Genomic DNA, 13931 nt, shown 5'->3' on the forward strand with positions numbered 1-13931 from the left:
CGGGTTGGGGAGCCCCGGTGGCGGCGGCAAGTTGTCCGCCGTTCGTTTGGCATCGCTGGGTGCCGCCTTGGCCCGTCAGCCGCCGGGAGCGGGGGAGCCGCGTTGGTTGGCGGGAAGGTGAGGGGGTATGGAGGCGCTGCGGCCGGTGGGCCCCGCGTTGCCTCGGAGTTCGGGGAAGCAAAACTTTCCGCTTGGCAGGCGGGGGAACGCGGCGCTGCGTGGGAGGGCGGGGAGATTTCAGCTTGATGGTGGGGCTGAAGTGGAACGTCGTCATTCGTTTTTATTCCTTGGCGCCTCAGCGGAGTTGTGCTTTTTGTCACTTCCTGAGTTCTGCTGAAAAGGAGGAACGCGTAAAATTCAGTGTTTCATCTCCTTCCAGTAAAACTTTGGACCTTATGGAGTACGCATGCTTTGAGACTTTGCAGAGCCGTCTCAAAAAGAGCATGGAAAGCTGCACTCTGTGTTCTTGGCATTTCCAGCATGCACACAAGCGTAAGGAGTGAAACGGGGCGTAACGCCACTTAAAAGAAAATCCTTTACATCAGCTTTTTGCAAGTCAAGCCCAATTTGGCTTCAAAGAAAGCCTGGCAGGCTCAGACTTTATCTCTGATCCTGCAGAAATCATTTAGCCTGTCAGTTTCATGAGCTGAAAACACCAATGTATATACACAAATCATGTCTTTTTTTATAGCCTAAGACTGGAACTTAACTTTTATCAGTTCTGCTCTGTCTTCCTTAAGAACCTATGCTCCTCAATCTGTAGAATGAATGTCTTATCTTCTGAATTCACTCGCATTTGAAAAATACTTTGCTATTTTTTCATAGCAGCTCATTCTTCACTTGGAAACTTTATCAGTAAAATTTGATAGAGTGATCTTGTTTAAATTTTAACAGCCTCCTGTTTTGCTGAATAGAAAAATGATGTAATTCTGATTATCTGTGTAATGCAAAGTAGACCTAGCATAGTTTGGTATGAAATTTCACATTCCTTGGAGACTGTCCTTTCATTTCAAGTGACTAGACAAGGCTAATCTTTTTCTACGTGTTAACTTGAAGAAGAAAAAGTCAATTATTTACTTGATTCCAGTAATGCAATGCCTATTACAGATAACGTCAATATGTAACTTTTTATAAGCAGAATCTTATACTTGTTTCTTGATTTTTATTGTTGTTTTTCATCCCTTATGAATAAATACCTCATTTTTTGTTAATGAGGATCTTTGTCAAACAAGTCCTCCAAATACCAGTTCATCTGTTTGTCATATACATGAGAGAAATATCTGAGGAAAGTGACGTATTTTCCTCGTATAGTTCCTCTTTATATTTCAGAATTTGTGTGATGCAGAGTTATTTCTTTCAATGGAGTTAAGATACTGTACTGGAAGTTACTGTAGAGATAATTGGTTGCTTCTTTCACCTGTATGATTACTGACACTTAATGCAGATGTGGTTCTTGTTTTCATCTGGAAATTATGAAAATCTTTCATTATTAATTCTCTTTTGTATGCAGTCAGATTTATATAATTGTTGATGTAATTAGGGTGCTTCTGGTGCTTTACTGAGTTCTCTAGTATTCGCTGAATTTTACACTGCTGCCCCTGTGTGTTGTATTATAGTTTCTTTGTGGATGGGTAAAATGTAACTAAAATGGGAGAAAAGATGTCAGTCATAACTTTGGGGAATAAAACTAGTATCTCAAAATTCCAACAGCTGTAAAATTCCAGTGGTGCATATAGGTCTGCTTAATAATGTAGAGAGTCCTGATGTATTTTCTGTATCCAGAGGAAGCTTTTGAGGATTGATTGAGGCAAGTTAAAGACAAGCTATAGTCTTGTATGCCAAGTGCATGTTAAACTATGTAGCACATGATCAATCTCTGCAGCCTTTTTTTTTCCCTTCTCTTTCCTCTTGTGCAGATTGCAGTCGAGTATTGTAGTTTCCTTCGTATAGCAGGCAAATCGATATAGCTGTAGGAATAACCAAGGGGAAAAAAAAAAAAAATCGTTAAGTGCGATTACTACTGCGACTACTTGCAGCCGACACTCAGTTTCATGTTGCCCCTGTAGGTTTCTTCAGATTTGCCTGAGTCAGAAATGCCTCATCTGCTTTTGTCTAGTGTAAGGTAGAGAAGATAGCAGAAAGCATAAACTAAGCTGCTAGGTTGGGAGGAAGAGTTTAGCTTTGAATGAAACATGTCAATTATGTGTCCTAAAATGTCAAAAAGCAGTTTTGTTGGAGGAGGAGAGGATACTTGGGAAGCAGAGAATGATGCAAGTATTTTGAAAGATGTGAATATTCTTTATCCTGCTTAAAAGGAAACAACAATTTTAGCTAGCACTGGGAATGTTTGAAGGGCTGTACATTAAAATTAAAACAGTTGTGCTTTATATCTTAAAGTGTATTTGGGCTTGCGTAAGCTCTGTCCAGCTTGTGTTGTCATGTATGCGTCTGCACTTTCTTTGAGTTTCTTAAGCACCACGTCAAGTTAAGCTGTTCTGTAATTTGTTGTGTTGTATTATGGGAGTTAGCTTGTCTTACATGGCTCTAAAGGTGGAAATGTAGTTAACCTCTTGTCACATTAGACTCTGAACTTCTTTCTGTTCTCTGCTCCTGGAAATCAACAAAGCCATGAATCCATTAATGACACAGTTTCGATTATGGGAAGGATCACCTACTTATATGGTAAAACAAGTGTGTCAAAAAATGTTCTATGACTTTTCTGAAATGTAGAGGTTCACCAAACTCAGTAAGGATGGAAGCATTCATTACTTCCAACATAATCATTGTCTTGTTATTCTGAGGTTCATGGAAGAAGAGAGTGGTAGGATAGGATCATGTTGTTCCATAGGTTTTGGATGACGGGAAATGGCTCCAGAACTCTTCATGAGGAAAAAATACTTTCATAAAGTTGTGTAAGGAGCTCATCCTCACACTTCTGCACCAGTGTTCTCAACAGAGTGCACAAGTGCTGGTGCAGCAGCAAGTAACTGTTGCACTGTAATAACGGCTCACTTCAGACAGGTACAAATGCCAGACGTGCTTGGTGTTGGCAAGTTGGTTGTTGGGTAAGTGACTAGGGTGATTTCTGAAAGAATTTTATAGGGGTCCCTGAAATGAAAGTTGGGTTTGGGAAAATTGCTTGCTTTATTAAAGTGTAGTGAGCCATTGCATGTTTCCATTAATGCATGTTCTCTAAGGACTGATAAAGTTAGACAATACCATACTTACTCCTGGTTCTGAAGTGACCTACAGATGGCAGAGGGAGGTCTGTGAACACAAGCAAGGAAGCATTCCAGTAGTGAGGAGTTCTAGTATACGTACTCAAGGAAACTAACATCTCATGCCTTTCTAGTCACACCATTAGTTGTTTTTGTGGGGTAGAAAGGTTGGAAGGTAAGGTGTTATATTTTTTAGGACACGATAAACCCACTTTCATGCCTCATGAAAACTCAATCGGACAGACTTCAGGAAAGGAGAATTTGGTGATACAGTTAGCTGTTGAAAGAAGTGGCATAGCATGCGCTTGGCTGTCTGAGGACAAGATGGGAAGCAGCAATTTAAACACTAGTGTGTTAAAAGCTTTATCTGCAGTTACCATGTGATATACTTTAGACAACGTGTGAGGTATACCTGCGTGTTTTCATGTAGAGTAAATGTATTATATTGAAGTGTTGTTGAGCAGGTTTGCACAACTGCGTGGTTCTGTATTTGTGCTTATTCCAGGGATGTGGTATGAACTGATACCATGATTATGCAGATGTTTTTTGAGTAACTGATTAGATTTGCCATGAAGCTTCCTGTATTAATGTTCTTATCAGCTCTCCAAGGAAGTTTGGAGCTTGTGAAGAAAGAGTCTATAATTATATTAGAGTGTTAAATTGTGTTTGATTTCTTTTTGTTTTGTGTGCAGGTAAAGGCCTTTAACTTTAATACTTCAAGCTTAATATCTGCGGTAGATATTTTCACTTCATTTTACATAAAGTGAATGTTTTTCTGGTATTTTAATAACTTTTCCCCCCTAAGTTGATATGTATCCATCTGCAATGATCTTAATAACAACAGATGCTGTGTAGCAATATATGAAATTTATAGAACAAATAAACCAAAGATGGTTGAAAATAACAATTGAAGCAAAAGAGCTTCCTCTTGCTGTTTTCCAAGTGTACTATGACGTAAATGTGGGACATGAAAAAAGGAGTGTATTTGAATTAACATAAAACAGAAAAACAGGTGAAAAATTCCTTGGGTTCAGTAGACAGCCTTAGCAATACCTTCTCTCTTTTTTTTTTTTCTTTTTTCTGGTGTGTACAGTTACTGTTTGCTCACCTCAGTTTGTTTTCAGTTACGGGGCATATACCACCTGTCTGGGCAACCTGTTCTAGTGTTTCACCACCCTCAGCATAAAAATTTTCTTCCTTATATCTAGTCGAAATCTACCCTCTTTTAGTTTAAAACCATTACCCCTCGTCCTGTTGCAGCAGACCCTGATAAAAAGCTTGTCCCCATCTTTCCTGTAGGCCCCCTTTAAGTACTGAAAGGCCACGATAAGGTCTTCTCAGAGCCTTCTCTTCTCCAGGCTGATCTCTCAGCCTGTCCTCATAGGAGAGGTGCTGCAGCCCTCTGATCATTTTTGTGGCCCTCATCTGGACCTGCTCTAACAGGTCCACATCTTTCCTGTGCTGAGGGCTCCAGAGCTGGACGCAGTGCTCCAGGTGGGGTCTCACGAGAGCAGAGTAGAGGGGCAGAATCACCTCCCTCGACGTGCTGGTCATGATTTTTTTTGATGCAGCCCAGAACATGGTTGGCTTTCTGGACTGCGAGCACACACTGTTGGCTCATATCTAGCTTTTCATCCACCAGTACCCCCAAGTCTTTCTTGGCAGGGCTGCTCTCAATCCCTTCACTGGGGTTTCCCCCGACCCAGGTGCAGGATCCTGCACTTGGCCGTGTTCAACCTCATGAGTTTCACATGGACCCACTTCTCAAGCTTGTCCAGGTCCCTCTGGATGGCATCCTGTCTGTCAGGTGTGTCAATTATTATTTTGTGTGTATATATATTTAAGTGTGTATTTGCTCTGTTTTTTTTTGGCATCTAGCATTGGCCATTTTGAGACAGGATTTAGAGCCAGACTTCTGGTCTAATTCATTGTGGCTTTTCTTACACGCACATTTTCCCACTTCTGTTTTGGTGTGAAGAACTGTTATGGTCTAGAAAGCTGATCTGATTATTTCAGTTTTGCCAGTTGGTGAAATAAAAGATACTACTTCAACTTATAAGTCTTGTCCTGCATATGTCCATAGGCCATCATGGTAAAATACCACCAAATATCCAGTATTGGAGGAATATATCAAGTTTATACCTGATAACAAACTTCATTGATTACTGAATTGAAGAATGCATGTCAACACTCTGAAGAAGAGTCTGTTGGATTTGTAGATAAACAGTATCCTGTTTGCACACTCTTGCAAAGTTTATTGACTGAAATTTATGTTGAAGGCAACAAAACTGATATATACGTATATTTATCTCCTTAATATAGGCTTTTTCTTGTTGAATCTTGGCTAGAGGTAGACTTAATCTGTGAAATAAGAAACCTGTTTGTTCTTTTGTGTTTTTAACAACAGTTTACTCTCTTCAGCATTGTTTGAGTAATTTTAATGACTCGTTATAAAATTAATTCTATTTTACTGTTTTTTTCTAGAACTGAATTCCTACAAAAAATGCTTGTGGTGCAGGTCTGACCTATGGTTATACCTTGAAAGAGTATGAATATTTCAGCAAACTGCCTCTTCAGTGGTTCCTCGTTAGCATCTGAAGTGCATGCTGCTGCTGTTAATGGAGATAAGAGTACCCTCCAAAGGCTAATAGCAGGTAAATGTTTTCGTTGTAGATTCATTTTGATTACTTTAGAACTGAAGCTTTTTGGTTTCGACTTACTGCTCTGACATTTGAGATACATTTTCATTTCTTGATTATATGTTTTTCTAGAATAAATGTAGTCCTGAAAATAGGACTGATTTTTCTTACTTTTTGTTATCTGTTGCCTTTGATCGGTACTTTTCTGTGAAGTAAAATAGAAAATTGGGAAGTGATACAACCAGAAGAGTTATTGAGGACTCCTTTTTCAGGGAATTTGAAATTCTGGAAAAGTGCTTTTTAGCCTCAAGTCCTTAGTTTTGGAATCATTGCTTTTATGGGAAATTTGGTAAACTTGTTTTTACAGATAATTTATTACAGTTAATGAAGTCTTGTCACAGTGTACTAGTTGCGGACAAAGTGAGCCAGCCCTATTTGTTACTTTGATTCTAATACACTAACAATGTTTCTCAAGACAAATTAACTGTAAGGAGAAAGTCTGCTCCTATTGAAGCTGAAGTAAAAAAAAAAATTCCCGTCCATTAAAAAGCCCAGGTTTTCACTGTGCCTCTCTGTCCAAGAACTTTATGGCTTTCCAGGTTAGTAGTTTTCAAAAGCAGTATATGTTCTGTGTTCCAAAACCAATCTTACATACATTTGGAAGACTGTCATGTGACAGGTGAAGACTTTGGTTTTCAGAGTTTCTGATTAAATCCAATTCCAGCTGATGCTGTAGAAGTTTTATTTGCTCAGCCTTTTTTGAAAATCCCATTCATGGCGCTTGGTGAGGGTGAAGGACCGTGAAATAAAAAGAAACTCAGTCTGTATTTATGCCATTAACTGCCAGTTTTAATGGGTGTAAAGGATTTAATGTTAATCACATTAAACCAACAGTCACATTTCATTATGTATCTTCTGCTGACCTGTGTTGAAGACAAGGTAGTAAGCTATGTGGATCTATTGTCTAAGCTGTATAGAAAGCAGTTAATTGTTCTTCTTTGCAATGTATGTCTAATTCTGTCCGAAGACAACTAGAAGTGATTTACCTCAAACAGGAGAAAAAGTTTGAGGCAGCTAGCTTCACAGAAGCTCCACTGGTTGAAACAAATATTCTTTTTATTGCATCTTCAACTTTATTTTGTCCTACGATCATAGAATCGTAGAATGGTTTAGGTTGGAAAGGACCTTGAAGATCATTGAATTCCACCCCCCCTGCCATAGGCATGGACACCTCCCAATAGACCAGGTAGCTCAGGGCCACGTCCAGCCTGGCCTTGGAACACCTCCAGGGATGGGGCCTCAACAACCTCTCTGGGCAACCTGTTCCAGTGCCTTACCACCCTTAAAGTGAAAAAATTCTTCCTAATGTTTAAACTAAACCTGCCCTCTTCCAGTTTAAAGCCATTCCCCCTTGTCCTATTGCTACATGCCCTAGTAAAAAGTCCTTCCCCAGCTCTCCTGTAGGCCCCCTTTAGGTACTGGAAGGCCACAATAAGATCTCCCCGGAGCCTTTTCTTCTCCAGGCTGAACAGCCCCAACTCTCTCAGCCTCTCCTCACAGGAGAGGTGCTCCAGCCCTCGGATCATCCTTGTGGCTCTCCTCTGGTCACGTTCCAGCAGGTCCATGTACTTCTTATGGTGGGGAGTCCAGAGCTGGATGCAGTACTCCAGGTGGGGTCTCACGAGAGTGGAGTAGAGGGGCAGAATCACCTCCTTTGACCTGCTGGCCACACTTCTTCTGATGCAGCCCAGGATACGGTTGGCCTTCTGGGCTGCATTCGCACATTCCTGGCTCATGTTGAGCTTCTTGTCAATCAGCACCCCCAGGTCCTTCTCCTCAGGGCTGCTCTCCAGCCATTCCCCGCCCAGCCTGTATTTGTGCTTGGGATTGCCCTGACCCAGCTGTAGGACCTTGCACTTGGCCTTGTTGAACTGTATGAGGTTGGCTTGGGCCCACCTCTCCAGCCTGTCCAGGTCCCTCTGGATGGCATCCCTCCCCTCCAGTGTGTCTACCTTGTCAAACAGCTTGGTATCATTGGCAAACTTGCTGAGGGTGCACTTGACCCCAACATACACTGATTGCATTAAATGCTATCTGTTCACTCTTTTTGTAGAACGTTTTATGAACAACATATGAGCAGTTGATACACAGATGCTTCTAGAAGTCTGTGGGATGCAACTACAAAGTAGTTTTAACTACCTGGTGTTTTTTAAGTTCTCTGCCAGCATACGGAGGGGGGGAAAAAGTCTGAGCTTTCAAATCCTGGTTAGCGATTAGAAGCAACAACAAAGAGTGTTTGCTGACTTTGGCATGTTTTTGCTAATCTCACAGCTAAAAGAGGTATTTTGAAAACACAGAGGAACAAGTACTTCTGTGTTCCTGGTACACCTTGTCAAATATACCACAAAACAGCCAGTAGAACCAGGGGTGGAAATCACTATTCTTTTAATGGCAATAATGCAGCAACAAAATAAAAATGCTGTATGGTATTTTTACATGAGAGAAAAGACTATATAATCCTTGCAGCCTTTCCTATAATAGCAAAATTTGGCTTTTCTGCTTTGTCTTGTTTTGACAAGATATGACACAGACCTTACTTTTGCCAGAACAGGACCAAAAAAAAAAAAAAAAAAGTATTGCCTAGCAGAAGAAGAATGCATCAGAGTAATATTTTTAGCTGTTTACCAGGCACTGTTGAAAGTATAACTTGATGCCAGAAGTAAATTGAGCAATTGGTGTTATTCACTGAACTTCATGACTGCACTTAGCAGCAGCATCTAATTCAGGGCAGTACTTCAGTGTTATGTGAGCGTTATGTTGGATTGCTTAACAACATTATTCTAACGCAGCCAAGCTTTACCTCTTGGTTATGTGGCTAGTGGTATATGCAGTAATTTAGTTTGATTTTCCCCTTCTTTTTTGGAGGGCATTTTATCCCTAGATTCATTATTACTTTCCTTTTTGAGTTTTCCCTGTTCAGTTATTAACATAGGAGGGGCATAGCAGCTGGTTAAACAGTCTCTTAGAGCAGCCCCTCTAGCATGTTTGGTGATTATTCCTTTTCCCATCTGTAGCTTGGTGGAGCATGTGTGGCTGTATGCAAACATATACATTGTATTTGCATATAATTCATGAGTATGGACAGATGTTTAATCTGCCACCCAGTAGCCTGTCATTTTAAAGGAACAGGTGTTTGAAATAATACAGTGTGTTCTGGATACTGTGTTCTTTTTGACATCCTGTACCGATAAGAGGCATAAAAAGACAGCATCAAAGGTAAGGAGAAAATTTATATACAGAAAGAGGGCTTTGGAACAGTGTGTCCCTTTATGTTAACCACTACGGATCCTCAATTACAGGACTTTCTAAGCAGGCTATGCATTTAATAACGTAAAGCACCGTACATGCCAAGTGTTTATTGTATAACCAATGCTCTAACAAAGTGTGCTAATTGTCTGCATTGCGTGAGTTGCTTAGTACTGTATCACATTGTTTTAGAATTGTATGATCTCAGGCTTTGGGGAATACAGTATTTTCTATGTTTTATACAACACTGAACATGTCTTTAATTAACAGTTCTTCAGTGTGAAAACCCATCTGTATGATTTTAATCCTAGGCAAAAAGGGAGCACAAGTTAATTTTGTGTTTGGAGGATCATTTTGCTTTTAATGCATTTACGTAGAGTTTCAGGAAGATGCATCTAATTGTTTTAATTGCTTATAAGCACCCAATAATGTGTATAATAGCCATTATACTGAAGTATCAGTTCAGTCCAACTCCTCATTGTAAAACCCTTATCATGTATCCCTTGCATACAAGTGCTTCTAAAACTCTGACATGATGTTTCATTGTAAATGTTAACTATAAATTCTGGCTTGCAAATATGTAGTTGCATGTTTTTGTTTGATTCTCTGCTTCTTTTTTCCATGGTCTGCAATGTGGGAGGTTGAATAAAACTCAAATCAGACATTACAAAAGGCAAGATTCTTGCAAGTAACAAGAGAATGTCTGTCTTTTTATCATTAAGCAGAATTCATGTCCTCCTTCCGCCCTTTCTCCTCTTCTGGTTTGAAAAATGAGTAGAAATGTTACAGTCTGATGTGACTCTTTGCACAGACTGTGAGGAAGTGAAAAGGTATGAATGTGAGAGTTAAACTTCGTAATTGAGCCACTTGATTCTGCGGTGTTTGTGACCTCCATTGGCAACAAGCTTATGAAATGCATAATCTGGGTGTGGTGAGGATGTGGATCCTGAAAGGGGAGGGATCAAACAAACTTCCTTTCTTAGGTGGGTCTGGGGAAGAGAATTTAATTTTGCCATGGCACGTTTTAGATACACCAGTCTGTGGATGTTTAGAAGGCTACCTGTGCTTTCTTGATAGCAGATGATAATAATTTACTACAAATGTGAAGTCCACAAGGTGTTTTGGTTAGTGCATTTCATTGGGTTATTCGTCCTCAGTATCTGATAGTGATGTAGTAGCTCCTAGTCCTTGTCCTGTCTCTTACCCTGAGCACAGAGAAACGCTTTCAGAGAAACTCCCGCAGAACTTTAACCATTCTAAGGGCCTTACACAGAGTCCTGTAAGCAAATAAAGATTTTAGCTGAAGATAGTCTATTTCCCTTAAAAAACAGTGCAGCAGCATCAGGCAAATCACTGGCATCAAGTTTTGAAGGTCTTGCTCATTTTTCACTCAGACTGTACACAGTCATGGCAACTCTCTGTCATCAGCTACATCACTCTTAGGGTGCTGGACATGAAATTAGATGTTTGTTGCTCTACTCAGCTGTGTTGTACTTGAGGTTTAGGCCATTTTTGCTCGTCTTGATCTTACCCATTTCATTCTTTCAGTCTCTACATTCTGTACATCCTCTTGACATTGTATAACAGGAAGGGAATTTGGAATTTGAGGGAGAGGGACTAGTTTTGCACACTACTGATTTAAGAATACGTCTTATATCAGCATAAGCAATGAGCATGTGTCTTATTGGGAGAAATGCATGTTCATGTATTGCTTTTTAAAAATATGTGTGATTGTGTAAGTCCCACAATGTTCAACAAATTTAAGACACTGTTGAGGCTATGTTAACACTGAACAGTAGAATATGGTTTAGTGATGTCTAAGTTACCAGACTGAACTAATACTGGAAGAGCATCTGACTATACTTGGCTAATTAAACAAACTGGCTTGTTGACTGGGAGCAATGCCATGTTAAATTATGCTTTGGACCTCAGTACCTGTATGTTGCTGAACAGGGCTGTGTGGTTATTCTTCACTGGCTTTGATGTTTCTGTACTGTGCTCTGTTGAATGGAAAAAGCATTTATTGTTAGCTAAAATACTGAGACATAAGACATTGACAGTTTCACAAAATATGTATAACTTTCAAAATACTTATTTCTAATGGTGTACATAAGAATTATCGTGCAACTCTATCTATATGAAATTGTAATGCTGTGAAATGAAAGTCTTGCAAATGTTTTACAAGTTAGAGAAAATAAAAAAAAAAAATGGATTCCCCTGTGTAACTCCTGTGCTACATCTTGAATTATTTCCTAATGGCCATGAAATTAATTAAACAAGTGACATTATTTTTTTCAACATGCTGCTTTCTAAGGCACTTAGTAAATATTACAACTATGGTTTTGAGTCAGAAGTAAAGAACTGTAGCCTTCACTAATGAAAATAAGATGATACTTAAATGAATATTTAAAGGACATACATGAACTTTTTTTCTCAAAAAGTATTGATAAAAATTAGAATTTTAACAGTATCAAATATGTATATAGTGTTAGTAAAAGTTATATTACCTATTTATTTTTTCACATCAAAATGAAGTTACATATAATGAGACATAAATAATAAAAATACCTTTCAACTTACACAGCTTTTAACTGCCCTTTAGAAACATATTGCAAATTATTTTTTAGAAGTCTTAAAAATTACTTTTAAATGTGCTAGTATAAAATTAAGCTCTCTTGATATCTTTTGTTTTGATGTGAAGAGTAATGAACAAGGTATAGCCAGTACTTTATCTTTCCTAATTCTATGCAAATTTCAGACCAGATTTGTAGGCAGCTTTTATGCAAGGTCTCACAGGAAAAAAATCGCCTGTATAAAATTACAAATGTCACTTTCTATTATTGGATTTATTATTTGATTTTTATTTAGCATAAAAATATACTTTGGTCATTTGTTAAATGAAGAAAATCCAAGACTCAGCTGTTACGCTCATTATGAGGTTTCTAAAGGTGACAATGAGGAAAAGGTGACAAGGGCATGTGCAGTTCCTAGTGGCTTATCTACAAAGGGTAGAATCATAACTATTCTGTATCTTCATTTATATAGTACTGCAGTAGGAAAAGATAGCATCCTATTCAGACTGGTCGAAGTTGCTTAGAAACCTAAAACAAATGTATATGATTTTCTGCATACATGGAAGTCTAATAAAAATTAGATGGGAGAACTAGGATGTCATGCTTTAAATGAGGCTGTTGATAATATGGTGAGAATGTAAAATCTGTGGAAAGGAAGGCATCAATGTGGACGATGTTTTTTTCTGTATACTCTGTATTCTCATATATAGGTGGAAGCCATGTAGGTGGAAGAGTGGCGATACGCTTTTAAAAACCACAGCAGAAAACAAGTCTTGGATTCAAATGAGATTAACAGATGACCATATAAAGCAAGCTTAAACACCAAAAAACCACTTAATGATTGCATTTGCAGGTCTAAATAAGAAACTATAGTATTAACATTTTATTACTGTCCATCTAACCAGACGATGATATGTTTGAGATGCTAAAGGAGATCAGAGAATCTGGATTACCAGGAAGCACAATAGTAATGAAGGTTACTTTCATGCGTTTTGGGTAAATGGCTATTGAGGATATGATCCTGAAATTAAGTTGTTGGAAATCATTAATGGGCTGGCAGAAGAAATTTCTGTGAACCCAGAACTGAACCAACTCCTGAGTTGCTCTTGACTCCTGTGTAGGGCCTGAATCAGTGTTATTATTTTGTGACTCTTGACCAGAGTATACACAGATAAGCAACAACAGCCTGCTATAGTTGTGTACCCTAAAAATGGTCAAGGGCATTAAAATGAAAATGCTTGCTAAGAAGAATTTAAAGATTAGTCTAAAGAGCAAACTCCTTGCTTGTAGTGTGAAGCAAATGCAAAAGCACTTAACAAAAGAAAAAGTTTAGGAAGGTCAAAGGGAAGCAAGTATGGCTAAACAGCAGTGTGAGGGTGGATATTAAAAGCAAGGTGTTCTTCAAAAAACATAACCTGTGTTTGAGGAAGGTGGATGCAGGTTGGTAAAAGGCATTTTTTTTTCTTTAGGAATAATTTGCTAGAGGCATAAAAAATAGTTATAAAACTGGTGGATTGTCAAGGTGAGGGGGCAGTCAGAGAAGACTAGGCCATGGGTGAAGAACAAAAATATTTTTTCTGTATCTGCATTCCCAGAAGAGCATGGAAAGCTTCCTCAATGTTGGGCTTGTTTTTTACAGAGCAGAAAGTTTTCTTAGTGCAAACCACAATTTCTAAGCAGGAGAAAGTGTTATAGGGTGAATAATGAGAATGACATGGTGTTCACTCAACAGTTTTAAAGGAACGTGGAAATGAAGTGAGTGACCAAAGGATTGCTCTAACTGGCAATATCCTGCTTAAAAGTGTTGCTTTTTGTGAGAGGCTTGTTTTTGTGAGAGATTGGTAGGGAACTAATTTTAATCCCTGATATTCCCCTTGATTCACATTTAATCTGCTTGACTCTTCTGCTAGATCAATCAATATAAATTATACAGAAGAATACAATTACTGGTTATGGAGGTAAGTATAACATGCTGTGGGAGAGTGAAGATTGTGTTTGTAAAGTAGAAGCATGCCTCTGTTGGAGTTCTTTTGAAGCATCAACAATCATGCAAGCAAGGGAATTTTTAAAAAGAAAAATTAATTTGCCTGTTAGAATTCAATGTTCGCTGAATAATTGTAGATGATGTTGCTGCATGGGAGATACATTTAGAGTTGGGATGGGTAGGATAGTTGATAGCCATGAATTTAAAGGTG

General features: G+C 38.8%; 1 protein-coding gene across 1 annotated transcript in view; it reads left to right on the forward strand.

The window, feature by feature from the left end:
• The first annotated feature begins 5700 nt into the window (after nucleotides 1-5700).
• INVS (inversin) overlaps nucleotides 5701-13931 on the forward strand; it is a 94851-nt gene continuing 86620 nt past the window's right edge. Inside the window, exon 1 of the mRNA XM_009885883.1 lies at nucleotides 5701-5872. Coding sequence (XP_009884185.1) covers nucleotides 5767-5872 — 106 coding nt within the window. The 5' untranslated portion in view covers nucleotides 5701-5766. The remainder of the gene's footprint in view (nucleotides 5873-13931) is intronic.

The sequence above is a fragment of the Charadrius vociferus genome, unplaced genomic scaffold, assembly GCF_000708025.1.
Source record: "Charadrius vociferus isolate BGI_N301 unplaced genomic scaffold, ASM70802v2 scaffold195, whole genome shotgun sequence".
Taxonomy (NCBI): domain Eukaryota; kingdom Metazoa; phylum Chordata; class Aves; order Charadriiformes; family Charadriidae; genus Charadrius; species Charadrius vociferus.